This window comes from Aphelocoma coerulescens, chromosome 5, assembly GCF_041296385.1.
Source record: "Aphelocoma coerulescens isolate FSJ_1873_10779 chromosome 5, UR_Acoe_1.0, whole genome shotgun sequence".
Classification (NCBI taxonomy): Eukaryota; Metazoa; Chordata; class Aves; order Passeriformes; family Corvidae; genus Aphelocoma; species Aphelocoma coerulescens.
The window spans coordinates 12,277,904-12,299,066 of NC_091019.1; the positions used below are offsets into that span (position 1 = coordinate 12,277,904).

General features: G+C 38.8%; 1 protein-coding gene across 3 annotated transcripts in view; it reads right to left on the reverse strand.

Annotated features, from left to right (window-relative positions):
* Window positions 1–452: 452 nt before the first annotated feature.
* FAR1 (fatty acyl-CoA reductase 1) overlaps window positions 453–21,163 on the reverse strand; it is a 37,306-nt gene continuing 16,595 nt past the window's right edge. For all 3 annotated transcript variants that reach the window (XM_069016575.1, XM_069016577.1, XM_069016576.1), the window contains exons 4-12: window positions 20,920–21,099; window positions 18,990–19,167; window positions 18,394–18,438; window positions 18,164–18,282; window positions 17,611–17,678; window positions 15,938–16,109; window positions 9,120–9,249; window positions 7,715–7,842; window positions 453–3,427 (exon numbers count right to left, since the gene is read on the reverse strand). In XM_069016575.1, the coding sequence (XP_068872676.1) occupies window positions 3,265–3,427; window positions 7,715–7,842; window positions 9,120–9,249; window positions 15,938–16,109; window positions 17,611–17,678; window positions 18,164–18,282; window positions 18,394–18,438; window positions 18,990–19,167; window positions 20,920–21,099 (1,183 nt within the window). In that variant the 3' untranslated portion in view covers window positions 453–3,264. The remainder of the gene's footprint in view (window positions 3,428–7,714; window positions 7,843–9,119; window positions 9,250–15,937; window positions 16,110–17,610; window positions 17,679–18,163; window positions 18,283–18,393; window positions 18,439–18,989; window positions 19,168–20,919; window positions 21,100–21,163) is intronic.

Below are 21,163 nucleotides of genomic sequence, written 5' to 3' on the forward strand. Positions count from 1 at the left end.
CCATAAATAACTGTAGTTGATTGAAATGTTAATCCTAAAGTTTCTGCAAAACTACAGAACCTTTTTTAAACCATAAGAAAAAGCAGGTGGGTTTATACTATTTAAATAAATGTGAAACTAATAGTACAAATGAACAAGCAAGGACAGTGATTGGAAAAGTGGCTGACACACAGAAATCACCACGACCAGGGATACCTCACCAGGTGCTCTGATATCAGTCCAGGAAGGTTTAGATGGTGGGGGTTTGGTGGCTTTTCTGTGATTTGTGTTTTGTTTTGCGAGTGTGAAATTTTTCTACTTTTTATTTAAATGCAGCATTAGTCATTAACTTGATTTCCAATTTCTCACAAAGGAAAAGATCATGTTCATGTATATTAAGATGGCATTTCAATTATCTAGGTATTTTCCACTAATTAGACTAAACAACATAAAAAGATACAGTGAACACCATAACACTTTCAAGGGGTTTGTTTATTTTTGGTTTACAAACAAAGGCACCCAATATTTCTGTTTATGTCTTATAAAAGCTCACAGATTTAGCATTTGTTTCCAAACATCTGTTCCTACAGCAGAGAAAAACATTACAGGAAAATGTAATTTTTTTTTTTTCCTGGTCCCCAATTTAAATACCAGTAACAGTTCAGTGATAATGTTGTTTCAGTCTGTTCCTATTAACCAGCTGATACCCCTCCTGTAACTTGCTAGTCAAAACACTGAGTCTGCTTTCATGGACCAAAATATAGTTCCAGTATATTTGTGACCAACATCCTTCATGTGCAATCACTGGTGTGAAGCACTGCAATGGGACAGGGCTCCCACATGGAAAAAACCCAATAGCTCCAGGTAGAATTTCACAGACTGACCACAGGAAGTGACAAAACCAGCAGAATAAATGTGACACTGAATCTACTGTCAGTTCCATAGGATGATGATGAATTGGTGTAAGGTACCAATAGGGCACAGAACAACAGTCTCCAAAAGGGGAAAAAACAGGTTTCTAAATTGGCAAATGTTTAGTGTAGAGGTTAAATATGCTTAGGCTTAAAATAATCCCTCTCTTTGTTATTTATCCAAAAGACTAAATTTCTAAGCAATGTTTTGGACCAGAAGTAATCGGATCATTGGCTTCATAGTTTATCTCAGTATTAACAAATCAACATTAGAAGTATCATGTTATAATGTTCATATATTATGTTTATAGTTAGAAACAACCAACATTCATAAGTGAATTGTTTCACAGAATAAACAGGATTCTGTGAAGTGTTTCACAGAATATATTTATCTTTTGCAAACTTCAGCCACGTGCCAATATGGGACAAGGGGTGTCACTGGACAGGAGGCCCCTCTGAGAAAAGTCTTTAATTTGGGAATGCTTAAGCATACTCTCAGGTCTAGTAAGATACTTGGGGAGGCAGCTAAAAATGTAATACACCTACTGTATCTGTTAGAGTGTAACATCTCCAAGCACAGAAGCCTTAATTGATTTCAGCCACAGTCAAAGGTCTCTCACACAAGGTGTGGTCCTAGACCATTTAGGCTTTTCATCACTAGCTTTATATATACACCAGTAATTTTAAAAAGGAATTACAGCTTAACTACTTACTACAGAATATTTAGCTTCAACAAGGAAGCCATTATCTTTTCAAAATGAGATATACACCTGCAGCAAAGGTGTTCTCTTTAAAGTAACAGTTTTTAGAAGAATAGCAAAATAAGTTCTTTACAAATTTAATTCAATAGGACAAAAAACTACCAAGGGCAAGTATAACATAGTTCTTGTGGAATTAAGTCATTATTTGCCTTTCCAGGCAGATTCAAGAACAAATTCATCAGTACAAACTGATTTGAATGAACAAACACTGGGCAAGGGTGCTGGTCAGTGCATCAATGACATCACTACAGTGTTCTCAAACCTGTGCAACCAAAATTTAAAGGGATCTTCATGTATTGCCTTGGAATAAAGAAACAAGGATTCAATCTTTTCTTACAACTTGCCATTTTTACAAATGTTTTCCCTACTGAAACAAAGTAACATGCAGAAAAACCCCAGATTTCTTCAGGTTTAAACCTAATCATTTAAGTTTTTTAAGAACTGTTAACACCTATTCATTTTGGAGCAAGGTGCATCTTATTCTGCTTGCCCAGGTTTTACTAGGTTTTACTAGGGCAGGGATGGGAAAGTGTCTTTGTGCACTGGTGTTGCCCATGCATCAAATTAAACAGTTCAGAGATTTTTAAAAAATTATTAATTCTTGAAGTATTTGCTAACATTGCTTACAACTTAAAAACAGGTGTATCTCTTAATGGAAGTCTATAGCTTGTCCAGCTACTATTACCAGCAATATAAATAGCAACTAAGCATAACAAATTCCTTTTCATTACATTTACCCTTTGAAGTCAGAAGTGTAACAATCAAGTGCTGGCTCTGTGTTCTCAATAAAAAAAAAAAATCATTAAAAAGAGGACAGTCAATTACTTTGTATGCACCTCACTGGGTTACACTTCCTTTTATCTGCTCAATGCTAGGATCAATTCTGCTTTCAGAGTAGAAAATTGCTCATGCCAACACAAATGCAAGTTGAACACAGCCAGGTTCAAGCACAGAACCAAATCACAAAGTGCATTCTGAAGCCCAGATATACAAAAGGCCTTTCAGTAAATAAGGAAGGTTGGTTCATTTTTTAATTTCTTTTTTCTTTTAAAGCAAAGGAGGCACCATTGTTGCATCCCTGCTCTGAGGGGAAGGGAAGAAGTGACAAAACTTAAAAAGAAATTACAAAAGTCCTCAACTATTTTATTTCAGGAGATCAAGAGTCATTTATACCCTTCTGCAACTTGCAAAACCCTTTGTAATTTAGAAGAATTTCAAATAAATAGGTCTACAGCAACTAGTTTCTACTATGCCAATATTTATCTTGCTCTATGTGGAATAAAACTTAAAAGAAAAAAATCATGTTAAGGCAGATTCCAATCAAACACGTTCCAAATTGCACAGTTATGTTGGTCAGTGGTCTACTATGTCTTCCCCAGGTCAAAGAGTCAAAGTTTTCAAAATGCTTTTCTACCCCAATTAAATGTGGCACTTGCCCTTTTTACTTGCTCTGTCTCCAGGAAGCTACACAGCTAACATTACAAATACCGTTTATTTCACACTTCAATTAAAAATGAAATTATGCTTTACGAAATGTGAGATGACTACATGTTACAGGGTTTGTGCAGTTAGACCACCATATGCATAGATGTCCTAATGCTAAATTCTCCTTCTCAGTATCTCATTGTACTGGAGGCTCTGAAGTAGGAGAGGAACTTGTAACACAGACTAACCACAAAGTACCAGATGTTTCTTGCCATTTGTGACCTTGCAATAAAGATACGCCAGATCAGAATCACGAGAATCGTGTTGAAGCCGTAGCGAATGTTCCTTAACCTGGGGAGAAACAAAAAGGAATCATTAAGAGCCAACGTACAAAGACTCTGAGGAAAAAAGAACACCCTAAAAATTAACTTCTGGTGTAGAATTGAATTTATTTATTCATTTCAAGATACATTATCAGTGGTATTAGGTGAACAACAACAGTAAGTGAAGAACAAACAGTGAAGGCCTTTCACTGCTGAAAAGCAGAATGAAAACTAAGGAGCAGAGTCAGTCCTCTTGCTCCCATGTACTTCTGCTTTAGAGCTGCTTGATGGAAACCTCCTGAAGCCAACATCACAACGGTAATTTACCTATAGAGGGCTGCCAACCACACCAAAAAATATTTAACACTATGAACTTTTCTCCTCCCCACCATGTATTTAAAACTTCATAAATACATAGAAGTAACTCCAACTGCCACTGATGACAATAACAAAGAAAAGAAAAACCAAACCACCTCACCCCCATCATCAAAACTCATCAGGTTTTCCAGACATTTCCAGCCAAGGAGCTCAGCCTCTTCACTGCACTTTTAAACTCCTTCCTTCTCAGGGAACTGTTACAGTGGGGATACTGTAACACCTATATCAAACCAGGAGTCCCGTGGAAAAAAAATATATATATATGGACGGATTCTTGATAGATATTTCAGAGATGTTTATTTCCCCAGCCGCATGGCCGGGCTCTGCCGAGGAACTGCCACAGTCACGGGACCCGAGGCTCCTTTGCCCGTGCAGGGAAACACAAACCAACCCATGGGGAACGAGGCTGAGCAGGGGCAGGGAAACCCCGTGTGTCTGTGCCCTCAGGGCCCCTCTCCCAGGGCTACATGGCGGGGGGAGGGACCCCAACATTTCACCCGTTTTATTTTAATAAAAGGAGAATGAAGACAACTGGATAAACATAACAAGAACAGTTTCAAAACAAAACAAGCCACCCTCCTGAGTCTTTAAATGTCCAAACAGATTCTGTGGAACATCTTAGGGCTGACAGAAGGGAGACAGAGCTCTCTGAGCATGCTTTGTGAGGAAACTGAGGCAGGAGAGGGTTTAATTTCTTTCCTCCCCCTTTTCATCCCCCCATCGGCATCGGAAAGGGATTTTTGGGGAAACAATTGGCAAAGGTATGGTTTTGTGAGGGAAACCATGGGTGGAAAAATGGATTGGGAATACACTGGGGGTAATAGGATATAAAGTAAAAGGGAAAGGTGGGATTAGGAAAGGGAGACTGTAGGGGGGGTTTACAATGGAAATATTGTCTTAACAATTTTTAGCATATATACTAAACGATAATACTTAACGATTTTTAGCATATATACTGCCTTTCACAGGAACACCATCAGGCCCAGTGACCTGCGATGCTTGTAACCCTTTTCTACCTTGTATGATTTTGAATTCCACCACCTCTCCATCTCCCAAGCTTGGGATGCATTTTTCAGGGTTATTCTTTTTAATAGCAGTTCTATGCACGAATATGTCTTGCTGGTTATCACATCTTGTTATAAAACCATAGTTTTGTTTAACATTATACCATTTCACTGTCCCTAAGATCTTAGCTACTATGGTCTTTTCCTTTTTCCGAGTGGCTGCTGTTTTCTGTCTCGCTGTGTCTTTGCTCTCTCTTTCGGTCACTCCCGTGTTGGAATTATCGGCGCTGCTGGTTCCAGCGCGCTTTTCCCAGGGTCGCATTTGGGGCCGCGCGGGCCGGGCCGGGCCGCGCCGCTCCGTTCTCCGTGCGTCGCCTCCTCTGGTCGCAGCTGCGTTGCCACTGCCAGGCGCTGCATCTCGGCCGGGTCCCTGAGCGATGACCCCCCCGTGCCCTGCTCCAGCGCGCGTTTCGGCTGGGCATGGCTCCGCTCTGCCGTCGCCAGCTGCCGCCCGCGCACCGCCCCTCTCGTTCGGGCGCTCACGGGGCTCGCTCCACCACGCGCTGCGCGGGGCCGGGCGGGCACTGCCGGGTCCCGCCGCTCCCGCCGCGCCTCGCTCCTCTGACGACACTGCGGCTCGTGTGGCTCCGCCCGCGTGCGGGAGCTGCCTTGCTGCTGCTCGCAGAGCGCTCGGTGCACGTGGCCTGGGTCGCACGGTCCCTGAGCCAGGCTTCCCTTCACCAGGACACAGCTGACATTGCTCAACAGTGTTGGTAATTAAATAATATTCACGAAAATATTCTTCCATCGGCATATATTTTAATTCCTGAGTCAACTGTGTCCAAACGGTCTTCCAAAAGCCCTTGGTAAGAATTAAATCCCAAGAAACATAGAAAAAGTTCTTAAACAACCATGCCAGGAAGTGTTTCAGTTCTTTCTGAGCTTGAATCAAGCTAAAATTTACAAATCATTGTTCAAGAATCATTTTAAGTTTAAGATAAATGTCCATATGCGGCTCTGAAAGCCAAGAGTCTTCCCACGGTTCCTCCATAGTTTAGATATGGAATAGCAAAACAAAACCAAGAAGAGGAATCCAAAGTTTCCAGGGTTTACTCACACAAATCAGTCGCTTAGGGATCGTTCTGCTCACAATTCTCCACCATTATGTTGCAGTGGGGATGCTGTAACACGCCTATATCAAACCAGGAGTCCCGTGGACAAGAAATCTATATGGACGGATTCTTGCTAGATGTTTCAGAGATGTTTATTTCCCCAGCCGCATGGCCGGGCTCTGCCGAGGAACTGCTACAGTCAGGACTCGAGGCTCCTTTGCCCGTGCAGGGAAACACAAACCAACCCATGGGGAACGAGGCTGAGCAGGGGCAGGGAAACCCCGTGTGTCTGTGCCCTCAGGGCCCCTCTCCCAGGGCTACATGGCGGGGGGAGGAGACCCCGACAGGGAACTATATTTAAAGTGCAGGATAAACTATGTGATTTTTAGCAATCTCTTCGCATGTAGAGATGGAAGCTTCAAGAAAAACAGCAACCAGAATTTTCTCAGATTTCTTACAAACAGAGCAATTCTTCAGCTCAGCAGACCATGACAATTTCTATTTTAAAGGCAGCTCTTTTTAGGAAAATACTGCCTTTATCTTGTTTACAGGTAAGGCTGGGTTCCTCTACAAATATTATTTGCAGAGAAAACCAGTTTAAACGTATATGTTACAAAAGCAACACTTTTTTATTTGAGGAACAAATCTACCCAGTGGTTCCCTAGACAAAGATGTCCCCTGGGCTGCCAAATCTAGTTATAACACTAAGGCAGTGGACTCCAAATTCAGATTAGAGTTAAGAACTAGATGGTAACAAAAGAGACCAAATTAATATCTCAAAGTAAACATAAGTCAGAATCTAAACCTCTTGCTAAACAATCCACTTACAAACTTGAGAGCTGGGGGCAACCTGATGCTGCTCCAACACAAGATTATTTCTCATGTTATTTTCAGTATGATCCTTTGTACAAAGAATATGTGATACTATGTGATCATTTCTATGCACTTTTTAATGGCATCTAAATAGAAATAAAAACCACCTGAACGAAACAACCCAGAAGGGGACACTCGTTTAGCTATTTCCACCATGATCACAGATACCATCTTTCACAAGCATATTTGTGATTTTAACGTACACCAAACCACTCCACAGCTGCAAATCCTTGTCTTTAGAATGACAACACAAGCCACTACCTGGATTGTTTCTCTTTGTGCTGTCAGGATTGCAGACGTGACGTAGCACTGCAGAACAAGATGATTTTTATTTCACTCTTTTAAGAGACAAATCAGAACCTCTACAGCTGCCTTTATGAATCAGCCAAGAACAAAACAAGGGCAACTGTGCTAATAAAATTCTGGACAGTAACAATCCATTCAAATGGCAGGAATTAAGCCACAGAGAAAAGGCTAAGGGAAGTCATCCTAGAGCACCAACATCGAAGTGTCCTGCTCTGAAGTGCAGTCCCTACCTGTTTATTCACCTGCCTCAAAAGATCACATTCCCAGCAAAAAAGCTATTGTTCTATTAAACCTCCCAAACAAGCCATTCTGACCTGTGTAACCATGGACCTTTGACCTTCCAAAAGATACTTGGGTAAAATCAAAAACCTGGATGACAGTATCTGCACCAGTGATCAGAGCTACAACCATAATCCCAGACTGATATTGTAACTATCAGTACTGGGAGCAACTCAGGAGCAACAGATTTGCTTTAGAAAATGCTTCAGACCACTGGACTGGAACAGAAGAACTGCTGAGAACCTAAACAGGTGCTATTAAGAACAATTAAGTCATAACATGGAAAAGTAAACCTGGATAAATGCAGGACACAGAAAATATAAAATTATACTTAAAAGTAAAAAAATTTAAGACTATACTTACTTATTCAAGTGTTTCCTAGCTGCAGGGAGGCCTGACATTTCTTCATTCAGCACATATTTCTTCATTCCCAGACAGTAATTTTCCATATATTCTGCCCAGTGTAGTTGTCGAACATCAAAATTAAATGTCTGCAAAAGAGAAAAGCTTTCACTGCCAGTCACCTAAAAATTCACCTCTATATAATTTAAATGAAAATAAATGTCTTTATTCCAGATAAATCCAATCTGTCTTTGCCACAAGAAAGTTATACTATCCTTAATCTCAGAAATAGTCCAGACTGAAGCACCATTTTTGATTCAGCCACTGGCTTCTGACATCATCTCTTCCAAATTTCAATCACTTTATGCTTTATTTTCCCTCCTCAGCAGAAATTTTCTTCTCTCTACTCCTCAGTTTTCCCATTTCAACTGTCTGTAAGGAATTCCATTCCAAAAATAACTATTTTCTAGTATGTTATTAATTTTTAAGCAACTAAATAATTCTAATATGCTCTAAAATAAACAGTGCTCTGTGCCAAGTTCGCTGGTAAATGCAGGGTTCTTTTACCTGTGCTTATAGTTGTACAGTAATATTTTAAATACAACCATCTGTGTGTCTTCTGCAGGAGAGAAAACTATGATGAATTTGATACACAAGTTTTTTACTGATGTATTGATCTCCTCATCTCAAGATTCTAGAGTAACAGTGTTTAAATCCCAACAAAATGCAGCAATTTGAAAATACTAACAGTTCAAAGCTCTGGTGTCTGGCATTTTGTTTTCCAAATTTTTCCTGAACTTAAGTTACTAGGAGGCAAGAGGACAGGAAAGGGTGGAAATACCATCCACACAAAAATCACCAAAAGCTATTTTATTTCCTGCTTTTAGACACCTTATTTAGAAATCTGGCAGCTTTTCTGGAATGTAACTACTGAACTGATTCTGGGAAATGCTTCAGTAGGAAAGACATCTTAAGAATGACAAAACTGTTCAAATGCTTAAGGGAAATCTGAGTTTTAGAACTGCAACTGGTGATTTTTATTCTGCTGAATATTAACCAACAAAATCATAGCAGAAGGGAAGTTTAAATTCAGTTGGGGCACCTGAGCCATTGTTGGTGGAGGAGGTAGGGAAAATTGGGAGTAATGTTAAACCTGGGAAGAAACAACTTTTCCTTCTCCCTCAACAGTCATCCTTGTTTCACTTCTCCCTGCCCTTCCTCTCATCATCTCTCATCATCTCTCATCATGTCACTGATGTAGCCTTTCACACAGCCCCGGCACAACTGAAAGCATCTACCAGGAATGTGCAGTGCTGAATTCCTGCTAGGTTAGCTCCACATTACAGCTCGTGTCCTTATTCTATCTTGAATTCATGAGCTGCTACTCCCCTCTCAGTCTCCAGGCCCACACCAAACAGCCACTTGCCTTTTTGTCTTCAGGGCTTAGCTGGTTCATTAGCATAGTCATGTTTTCAGTGCTCCAGGTCCAAGAATTGCTTGTAAAGTATTCTAATAACATCATGGCCTTATGAAGACGTGTTATTGTCTTCATCATCCTACAGTCCGTGGCGTGGAATGGACAGGTTACATGGGTAAAGATTAGTTCAAACAAGTGAAATAGACAGTAAGATTTTTTTACCCCCCAACCCCCTACCCCCACGTCGAAAAATCCCACCTTGCTCTGTACATAAAGCATGTTATATTACATCAATAGGCTATTTATGCATAGTATTGAAGTGGGCTTTGGCTGTCCAATCTGTATAGAACCAGAAATTATCAGACAGTCTTTTTTTTCCTAATCCTACTTCCCAGTGCAACACTAAATTACCATTTCTTCTTTTTTATTAGGGGAAACAATACATTGTCTTCTGTTGGTAACTCTTAGTTTGGGACACAGAGATGGAACCCTTTTCCCTTCAACACACTGGAGTATTTAGCTGTACTCAACAGTCTGACTTGACAGAAGTCTCAAATTGCACAGAACATGTCTGTGCAGGACTTGCCCCTTAAACAAGGGAGGAAGTTACCCTGATCTTCCTGCACATTGTGCAAGACCAGATCTTTGTAACAGAACAGGGTTTTTTATTATGGCTACTAAGAGATCAAGGCTTAAAAACACCACCAGCACACGGCAGGAAAATATTTAAGGGCACAGACAGATCATAGCAGAACATGTTCAAGGCTACTTCAAAATATGCAGAAATACCTTCCATCATCTTTTATTATGAAGAGGAAGAAACTCTACAAAACCATCACTTGGAATACAGAGAAATCATGTTATAAGGATCAATTTGGGCAAGTTTCTCTTTGATCATACCATCTGAAGTGGACCAAAAAAAAAAACCATCATCCAGCTTCTCAGATGCAAAGCTTCCAAATTTATGATGAGAAAATAGTTTCAAAGTGCTAGAGACAGCCATTCAGTTTTAATAAGTACTAACTAGTACCACATGGCCTAATGCTATAAAATTCCTGCTCTGGGTGTTCAAGGTATTTCCATCTCACAGAAATGGAAAACTGCTTCCAATTTGATCCTTACAATAGGACACTGATCATTTTAAGCACAATGGTACAGGGAGAGGCAAAGAAAGCAGAACCCAGTACTAACAGGAAAGGGTTTCCTGAAGGTAATTTTGCCAATACAGATCATAGAAGCAACAAAAACAAATTTATTTTTCTCTGAAAGCTGCCTTGATGCATTCATACTTGTAGAAGGGATATAGCACACTGCCCCAGAAATGCCTCTAAAGAAACTATTTTGCATTGCATTAGTGTCTTACTGTCACTAGCAGCTGGTATCTCAGTATCTAAAACATTAAAATTTCCTCTTTTTCTTCTCATGGAATGGAGCAATACAAACCACAGAGACCACTGAAAAATGTCAAGTATCTCTAAAGCACGTAAAACACAAAATTTTTTCTTAACCCTCATAGGAATATATCTACTAATTCACAACTGTCTTCAAATGTTTCACCACCAGCTGATTTTATTACTCAGCACCTCTAGAAGCTTTCAAACACCTGCTTATAGTTTCACCAGTTGGGCAAGATGGCAACAGTGGGGGCTGAGTTGAACCAGAGCTTCTCTGATGCAGAAATAATTAGGAATAGAGACTCTGCATCCAAAACATGTCCTGTGCTATCAAGACAAAACAGAACTTTAAAAAAAAAAGTATGTTAGTTAAGTCAAAAAATTAGGAAATAATTCAAAACTTGGAAAGCAAAGATCCCATTGGTCAGATAAGCCAAAAAGACCTCAGAGCAAAAATGCCTGGATAAAATTAGTGCTAAACAGCATTTAAGCCTTTTTGCAGAGGTCTGTCCACTGACAGCCTGAAGATTATCTAACTTGACTTGCCCTTTTGAACCTTCCCAGTCTGTGCCCTTATGCTAAGCTGGACAAGCAGCTGAATTTTAGAGTGCTTTGACTGCTACAGTTTAAAAACCTTGTGCCCCTGCAAAACACTAATTGAGCAAATGAATATCTGATAAGTTTATATTTTGAACTTGTTTCTGGCCACTGACACTGGTTTTCATTCTTTTCTAAAAAAAAAAACCAAACTAAATTTAAACTAATGCAAAGACTAACCTCTGCTGGGATTCTTTTTGTCTCTGCTCATGGATATGATTTTAGAGCTTAGCTAAGCTGATTACAGAAAAAAAAAAGCTTAAAAGACGGTTTTTCCTCTCCCTCCAACTCAAATTGGATTTAGTGACTGACCACAGAACCAGCTGATTCAACTCATCCAGGAAAAAATTGTTTTTCCTTGTAGGGTTATAGTTTCTTGCTCCATCAGCCCAAATAATCCTATTCTCCACATTATCTCAGCTGCTCAATCAATGACAGAGTTGGCAGAAGTGGACCAAGCTTCTCTGTGACACTTTGCTGGTTTGCACTAAATCAACACGAAACTACACTTTTCTTTGAGGAGAGGAAAAAGCAGCCTGGTGACATTGAGACATGTCAGCAGTGAGTGTCAGTCCTTTAGTGGACACTTGTGTAGCTCTGGCAGGCTAAGCAATGGCACCATATTCCTCCTGCAAATGGGAACACACACGACTCAAAACCGAGCATGAAGTTGCACAATGGAACTTTATCCCTCAACGTGAAGTTTTAAAGGTTAGTTATTCCAAAGATAGCCATTGCATACAGGTCAAAAATATCAACACCATATATAACCAGGCAGTACAAGATCAGTCACTGCATCACACCTTCTTCATCAGCTGAAGATAGAAAAAGTCAGACCTCTGGACCATCTCACAGAACTGAGCATTAGTGGCAGGCAGCCAGCCTGGGTGACTTTCACCCAGATTCAAGGTAGAATTTTGCCTCCTACTTCTGCAGTCCTTACTGCCATCAAAACCAAACACATCGCAACAGTTTGAGAAGCACATCACAGGAATTGAGCAAGTTAATTCAATCATCCATATGTTAGGTGGGCTTGTTTCTATGCCAGACAACTTAAAGTGACCTGGCTTAAGGCTACAACTGCAATTTGAAGTCTTACACACAACCTATTGTCTCCAGGTTAAAAACAGTCCTGATGCTAAATACACGGATCCCTCAGCAGATCTACATGCTTCCAGTCTGCAAGTTTCTGCAGAAGCATTACAGATAATTTTTTTTTTTTTTACAACTCCTCTAAAAAAAACGTAGAACAAGCTTTTAGATTTGTCTTTGTTCAGATTTTCACCTGGCTGTAAATTTTGAAGTGTAGGACACACTACTGAATTCTTACCTTTCCAGCAGCTCTGTGGTTCCTTTAAGCACACAATTTAAGCACTTTGATGAGATAAAAATTTATTGATCTATTTAACATGATTATGCTCTTAACTCATTTCTGGTTTGTAAGACAGTAACTACATGAAAAGTGCTTCCAGTTTTAAGAAGATTTAAATTGAAATAACAGATGTAAAGTACCTAATTTCACACCTCCCTCCATATATCAACCACACCTCTCCTTTAGCTTTCTAAGAAGCAGCAACAGAAGAATTGCTGCAGAAATTGCTGAACAACAACTTTAAATATTTAATGTCACATCCTTTTTACTCAGAGCAACTGGAAAGATCTGCTTGGTGTGCATTTTTAAAGGCTTTAACATTTCAAATACACCAAACTGCTTTCAAATAACACACAGTTCTGTTGCGCTAAGCACTATGCAAAGTTACAGGAGCAAACTATGCTTTGTATTTAAGATAATTAGACAACTAATAAGCTTTGCTATGCAACTAAGTATATATGGCAAGCTACCAACACTATCTTTAAATTTCAATGCCAAGGTTTATCACCCCTATTTATGTAACTGTACAATACTAGAGCATTATTTAGTATAAAATATTAAATCTTCATTATGCCAGTCCCTTCTGTAAATGTTCTTTCTACACAAATTTGGAAGAAATATTTATAGGTTACTTCTTCCTTTCCTTACCTGTTAATATTATCAGAGAACCGTTAAATTCAAGAACCTTCAACTAGATGCAAAAACAGCAAAAAGATTTCCATTTCATCAAAATCATTGCTTCCACAAGTGAGGTACAAAAGAATGACTTCATATTGCAGAAAGATTACAACAGGTCAGTGCTTTGAAAACAGGAAGTTTTTTGGTTTTAATTTTTATTATTATTAACATAATTGTTTCGTTCTGAAGGATCATAGACCTTATCTATTTCTAATTTCCTCTTTCTTCTACTTGTTAAAAATTTTCATTTGTTTGCAGTACAATATCCTGATGGTATGACAAGAGTACAGTTAAACCTGCACAGTAATTTCACTACTTATTTTTCTTGCATTGTACAAAATGGAGACTTCAGTGTACTCAGCACAGAGAGGGCAAGCAACTGCCCATGTGAAGGCAGGTTAGCAGAGTATTTTTTGATTTTCTTGTGCTGATTTTACCACATTTTTACTATACTGTTCCTCTGCTAAATCACAGTGGAAAAGGCCACATTTTTAATTAAGTCAGCCCTTCTTCACTCAGAACAGCATTTTACTGACTTTAAGAATATCCAATAGCATCTCCAATTCTTTAGAAGTTTATAAGTACATGTTACCTGGTAATTAATACCATTCTATCAACTGACAGAATGACCACAGCAACAACAGTACAACCCTCCAGCCCATCAGTTAAAGGAGCTTTCAAAGTACTAGAAAATAGTGCACAAATAAAGGTCTGCCTCAAAATTCTTGTATTAGTAAACAACACTAGCTAGTTCCATTAGGATTTAACACTACATGTCTTCCTTGCATCTAGGTATTCATTTGCTTTTACTGCTCCTGTTGCAGGCTCTCATTTTTAAAATGCTTTCAAAAAAGAGAGGAGCACTGTATAATGAAAGCTACATTCCTGTAAGTGGACTGTGTAGCCAACTTAAAAGCTGTGACTGAACAATAGCTTGGTTTAGGTTCAATATGCCATCTTTTCTGCAAACTGGAAACCACAGTTTCCTATGACAGAAACTCATCCAATCACTCTTATAGTAAGCTAACCAGGAATACTCATATCAGTAAAAATTTATTTTCTGTTCTGTAAAGTATTAATGTCACCAATTGTACCAGTAGTGATGAAAGTCCTAAATTCCACCTTTAGACATCAAGTAAGAATTCCAGGAAAAGCAAAACCAAGATTCAACACTCCCAGTGTTAGAATATAAAACTTAGCTAAATATTCTAGACAGCATGATTATTCACAGCCTTATTTTACTCCCACTGGTCAAATACTCAGCAGACCAGCTGCCTTTCAAAGCCTGACAAGATTCTGGCAGCACTCCTTCACAAGCACTCGGAAAACAGGATGTTGGCATTTAGAGTATAACTATTTTAGTGAGTGATGAAGTTTTCGTATCTGTCACGGAATTTCTATCAATTTTTATTAAAAATAACTCGAAAAATTCAAGAGAACCTAGAAGCTAGGAACTTTTATGTACAATACCTTCTTTAGAGTTGACAATCTTAAAACTTTTTAATGTGGGAAGATTATTATACAGGCACAGCCAACTGCCACTGCTGTTGCTCTGAAGTACTACACTGTTGCAAGTGAGAGGTTTTCCCCTACAAAACACTCACACAGCTCCTTTCTACTCATCCAGTGCCATGTTACAGAGCTTTTACCCTCCTTGTAAGACAGACCTAGACTACAGGACAACAAATGAATACTCGCTTGCGTTAATACGCTGTCACCACCATGGAGGTTTTATAGTCTGCAGGCAAATACTTGTGAAAATGTAACATAAGCAGTGACTTAAGGTCACTATATATATGGTCACTATATATATATATATGGTCACTATATATATATATATATATAAATGGCTTAGCAAATCTGAAACAAATTGAAGTAGTATCTTATATTCCTTCTACATAATTTAGTTTAGCCTATTATTTTCACCACTTTAGTTAGCCAAATACTGGCCTAAATATTATAAACTGAACGGAATGTTGAGATGATACAAACCAACACACCAGGTCAAATTGTATCATCTACAGCAATAATCCACAATTAAAAGCTCAGTCCCCCATTCCATTTTCAGTTTATAAAAGCAACAACAACTTGAAAACAAGCCACTTCCCAAAGTTTAATGACTGACAAGGATTCTGATCCAAGACATCCCTGGACAGCACTGTTAGGCCAGTCATTAAACTCTTCAAAACACAGCCACTGGATTGTTATTGCTCAGTTAGTAAACCTACATAGTGCCCAGGCCATGGCTTCTTTACAAGCTTCCACCACCTTAGGGGCAAGATATTTTTAGCCCTGTCCTCCTTACCATGGTTTCCGACCTCTTACTCTCAGCAAAACATCCCCAAAAAATAACAGTGAGACATCGTGCACCATCTTATAGTGATACAAGAGGGGGCTGGCACAAAACTTAAAGTCAGGTACCCTTAGTGCATCATCTAATGGATGTAGCCTGGTATAAATATTAACGTGGTAGCCTGTAGGAAAAAAATAAGGATCAACATAGTTTCAGTATTTATTATTCGAGAACAAACATCACCTGTTCTATATCTTTTAATTCTCTTTACCTCAAACCCCCAAACTATCCAACAATTCTCATTTTTGCTAGAAAGTTCAAAGTCACTTTGAATTGGAGGACCTGTTCTCAGGAAAAAAAGGTTGAGTTTTAGTCACAAAACAATCAGGGAAAGAAAAAATACAAAAAAGTTAAAATCAATATACATCACAGTGTAAGCATAGCTTCATTTAAAAGTGAGAGGAACAGACAAGGCAGAGCCAGTCACCATTACCTTGGGCTTCTTCCAGTAATCCTGAGGTAGGTATCATACAGGAATGCTGGGGCCTTATGGCTCACAGCAATCCAGTAATGATATAAAAGGTGATTGGAAGTTAGATTTACATTGGGCCGTCTGAAGGCCTGCTCGAGAGGATTCCTCTTGAAAGTGGAAATTACATGGTATTCTGAGAAAGAAAAGTTGCATAACAGCTTCGATAATCACCATGTAAAATGTAATGCTTTTCAAAGTACATTGCAGGCTACAGCATCAACATCAGAGTGCTATTTAAATAACCACCCTAACGCTTCTACAATGCACAGAAACTAAAACAGTTATAAGCTTCTAACTTAAAATGCTGTTCAACTGCTTCTTACTATAATCAAGATGTGGTTTATGCCTTCATCTTCAGTATCATATTTTACTGTAGCTTCTCTCTTTCTGTTCCTCTTCCCTACCTTAGAGGTTGGTGGTTTCAAACACTGACAGCAATTTCAGTTTATAAAGCATGTAAGGCTATTTAAACAGTCATCTATATTTCATGATTGCTTGAGTGAAGAATTTTAAAACAGACTGAGGAGTCTGTAGTCATCTGGAGTGATTTTAAATGACATTTGCAAACAATTTATCCAAATTTGGGCATTAAAAAAAAAGCAATCAGGGTGGGACTCCATGAGAAATTCTTGATGACACCGGTAAATTCAGTATGTAACAGATGTGCAGGATCAGGGACTTTAAAAGTTTTGTGGAAATTCACCTCTCCTTTTAATCTTCTCTTATAATTTTATGCTGTTGTTTATAGACAGCACTTAATTACCCTGATTTAATCTGGGTATAAGTGAAGACAGTAAATTTCCACATTTGGTTGAAGCAATAATGTTTGCAACTACAGATCCATGTAAAATGGGCAAAAGCAAGTAAAATTGATTTAAGTATTGAGGTTAACTGAAAGAAAAAAATAAACTGAGTTTAAGAACTCAATTTCTAAAAAACTGAAAACTAATAAACAATTTTACTATGCCAAACAGCTTGTATTATTCTTTGAAACAAGAACTGTTACAAAGCTGTTGCCCTGTGGGTTACATCCTAGTCAGGATATCTTAGAGTTGAAAATAGGTAGTCATATTTCTTTAAAGGCTACTCTTCCCTGTACACGAATTGTCGAAGTGTCATGCAACAATCTGAAGATTAAAAAAGCCACCTCAATTAACAATCAACTTAAGCCAAACACAAAGAGCTACACAAGGGCAAAAGTACTACCAGATCTCTCAATTATGCAGATGTACAAAACATTTAATTGTGAGCTGCTTATTCATATGTATTTATTGATGTTGGCATTACACACAACATCACTTCTCTCCACACACTACCCACACTCCGTGGATTAGGTCATGGCAGCAGCAAACAGAAAAGTCAGGTCTCCCATAGCTTAAGTTATAATGGAATAAGAGTAACAGAAAAAAATCCCAACAAGAATCAAATGAAATGGAGATAATGCTGAAGGGGGAGAGGGGGAGAGAATTAACAGTGGAAGCTAATGAAAAAGCACAATGCACTGCAAAATTGCGAGGCATGACTAAAATACCAGTTTCAAAAAATAACAATGCAATCAATATGGTCTACTGATTATGACCTGTTTGATCTTGTTTTTGTACTAAGGCTAATGAGAAAAAAGAAACACAGCATACCAACTTCACTCCAGTGGAAAGGATTGGTGGCACCTGTTGTACAGTTATACACCATGACTTTTCTTGGTCTAGGGGAAAAAAAGATAGGAGAGCAAGTTAGAAGAAAAACAACCTTTTAAAAAGACAGACCACAGAAGATACCCAAAGTTACCCTTTCCCTCAACAGCATCATTTATATAAAGCAGAAAGCATTAGCCTCATGGTAGATTTTTTGCTTTAGCATCTTTCAGTATTTTTCTCCTTCTTTAATTATTGTATTTATTTTATTTCAGAGAAGGCATCACCTACCATCATTTACACTATTGCAGGCTGTATTAATTACAAACAAGACCCAGGAAAGAATTTTCAGACATAGCTTCACAGTATCAGTAGGTGATGTTTTCCTCTGGCATAAGCAAGTTACACTTTGAGAGACTAATGCTGTCAGAACCTTATATTCCTTTGTCCTGAGGGAACAGCAGGACACTGACAAGAATTTCAATACAAGACTGACTTACTAAATACACAATATAATTGCAAAATATTCAGTACTCTATTTTGTGACTATTTATACCTATTAATTCCAGAATACCAGGCTGCAGCGAGTGTCATATTAACAACAACATCTATTGGAACAAGATCTGCTAATGCATTGTTGGAAGCTCTCATTGTTCGAAGAATTCCTTTTCCTGCCTTGAAGAACAAAACAACAACAAAGAAAGACAGAAGACCCAGCAGTAAAACATATGAAGCTTTTTTGCCTTCCAAAAGGAGGGGGGAAAATTAAGTATATTCATTACTTACAGCAATGAAGATACCACTAGGTCCATTGAAGTTATCAATCCAGCCCTATTAGCAATCAGGGAGGGAAAGGATTTGATTAGAGTATACTGAACTCAGCAGCTTCAAGTGACAATCTGAGCAGTTTCTATGTGTGTAAGGGGTGGACGAAAAGAAGGCTAAAGAGGAGAAAGATAATCCATTCTATGTCACTAAATAAAGTTCCTCCATAGCAAATTCTGGCAATGTAATAAGTTCCTATGACTCAGACAAGAGATCTACCTGTAGGACTCATTGGTCCTTCAGAGCGAGATGCTTATTTATTTCTGAGTGAATGAACTGCAATTGTCCATAAAAATATGTTCAAAGTATTCATGTTTACAAGTATTCTTAGACTAGCAACTCAGATTTTTTCCATTTTTCAACCAAAATACATACTTGCTCAGCTTTAATGACAGTATTTAGACACTATACACTGTATCAGTTGTTATCCAGAAGCAACCAAGACACAACTTCACAGTTCAAGAGATTTTCCTCCATGAAGGTCACTGGATAAAGAGGCTCTCCATGTGTTACTACAGTCTACAGCAAGATGGTCAGGTGACAACTCAGGGACTTACAGGAAAAGGCTCCTTCCAGCTGGCACCAATGATGGACGGCCTTACAATGGCAATGTTTAATTTTGCACTCTCTTGCTGCACCACGGATTCAGCTAAGGCTTTCGTGTATGTGTAAGTATTAGGTCTTTTGCCTAATAGTTTGGGAGTAATATCATTCACTAGGTCATCATCCATCCACCTAAAGAAACAAAACAAGAAGCAAGTGTAAATTATTGCATGCTGCTTCACTGGGGAGGTGGGGTATGAACTGCTAAAGTTACCATGATCACTTTTTACTCCTTTGAAGAAAAAGGGACACACACCTAAATGAAAACAAGTTTCCCAGTAAAACAGAGGATTTCATGTTCAAGTCCATCAAAAGAAAAATACTAGCATTTATTTTTTGTCCAGGTAATTAATTTGTAACACATCAACTACAGAGCAAGCAGCAGATTCCTTTACAACAAACCCAAATTCTGTCAACCAAGTTCTCAAACACAAAGTGCAGACACAGCAAATTAGTCTTTGGAGCACAGGCTCGCTGCATTATGATCTACAAAGTGATGCCACTGCAATGGAGTCCCAGCTGCATTACCAGCATCACACACCACCCCTGAAGCAAGCCCGTCACAGTGTTTCTCCCTTTAAATTAGTTAAATCTTGCAATTTCATCTTGCTTCCCAGTTCATATTAAATATGTAACAACCTTCAGTCACAGCACACAAGCAAGAAAGATGTGCCTCTGCAACTACTGCTACTTTGGTCTTCTTCACTGCAAAACAGGACTTGAAATTTATTTGCCTCAGTCTCTTAGTCACAGAAATGGGATTTATTGTTTTTCACCCATGTTCCATTACAAAGTGGACACACACTGGACTCCTTTCACGGTATGAACAGGGTGGAAAGAGGGGTAGGAAGAGCTAGAGATCACTCTTTTACAGTTTTACAAAAGCCTTCCCTCAGGAGTTCAAAAGTACACACAGTTGTCCCAGCCCACACCAAACAGTTTAAGCTACATTTGTCTATCCACAAGTCAGATAGTCAAAAACATGACTGTTTTGCAATCTCTCATTTTTAAGTTTATTTAAAGTCAACATTATAAAAAAAGGCTGGCTCAATGTGCATTCTAAGTGGTAGCTCATTTGGTTTTAATGTTAGCACTCTTCCACCTAAAATAAGTTAAAGTAGGTATGTTACTTTATAGGAAGTTTTTTTTGTTTCATACTTCTCTTCCAAGAGGTGATGTTTTGTACAACCGGTAAGGAGAAAGAGACTGATGTAGAGTTGGGGTCATTATGTATTACATTGCACTTATCCCACACTGTCACCTGTTTCAGAGTTTGACAGCTACAAAGAAAGACCTCAGGACAGTTAATATACACAGAAAACAAAATACCAAATGAGTCATTTTTCCCACCCATACTGCCCAATTCAAAACTTAAAAGCTACAGAAAACAGATTTTTCATGTCTGGGCTCTCAGGATACCTAACAGAACTACTTCTACAATTAAGAAATAATATTTGAGCATCTCAGTCTCATCTTGCAATAGCATTTAGGTGAATGTAGTAGAGGCAGCTGTTCAAGGGGCCGGTCTTACTTTTATCCCTTTCCTTCACAATGCTGGTCCCAGCACAAGTTATCAGTATCTCCTAATTCAGCTCATCATACAGCTGCAAGATTGGCACTCTCAGCACAGAAGAGGCATCATGAGTAGATATGAGCATCCCTCTCCTTCAGTACCCCTCCAAACCCAGCTCAGCTTAAAGGAACCATAAATCTTAACCCATCTCCCTTACAGAAAAGGGGAGTGTCAGTCACACTGTCAGACCTACAGGACAGCCAAAGATAACTCTTCATCTTTAAGGCTCCTAACCTTTTTTTTGGTACTTCAATACCAGGAAGCAAAAGGATACAGATTACCCAAGTAAATTCATAAAACGTAACACATACTCAAGGGAATCTATCAGTTTCCTGGGATCCACAGGAGGTGGGTACACGACTTCCTCAATCTGTTTCTGATTGCAATATGCATAGGCAGTGGAAACGTGCATGAACACCTCCAGATTCTTCATTCGCTGTGCCAAGAGGAGGAGCTCTTGTGTGGCAATCACATTTAACTGCACAGCATCTCTATTGATCAAACAGAAATGTCATTAGTAGAAAGCCAGACAAAAACAAGCAAAAAGAAATTCAC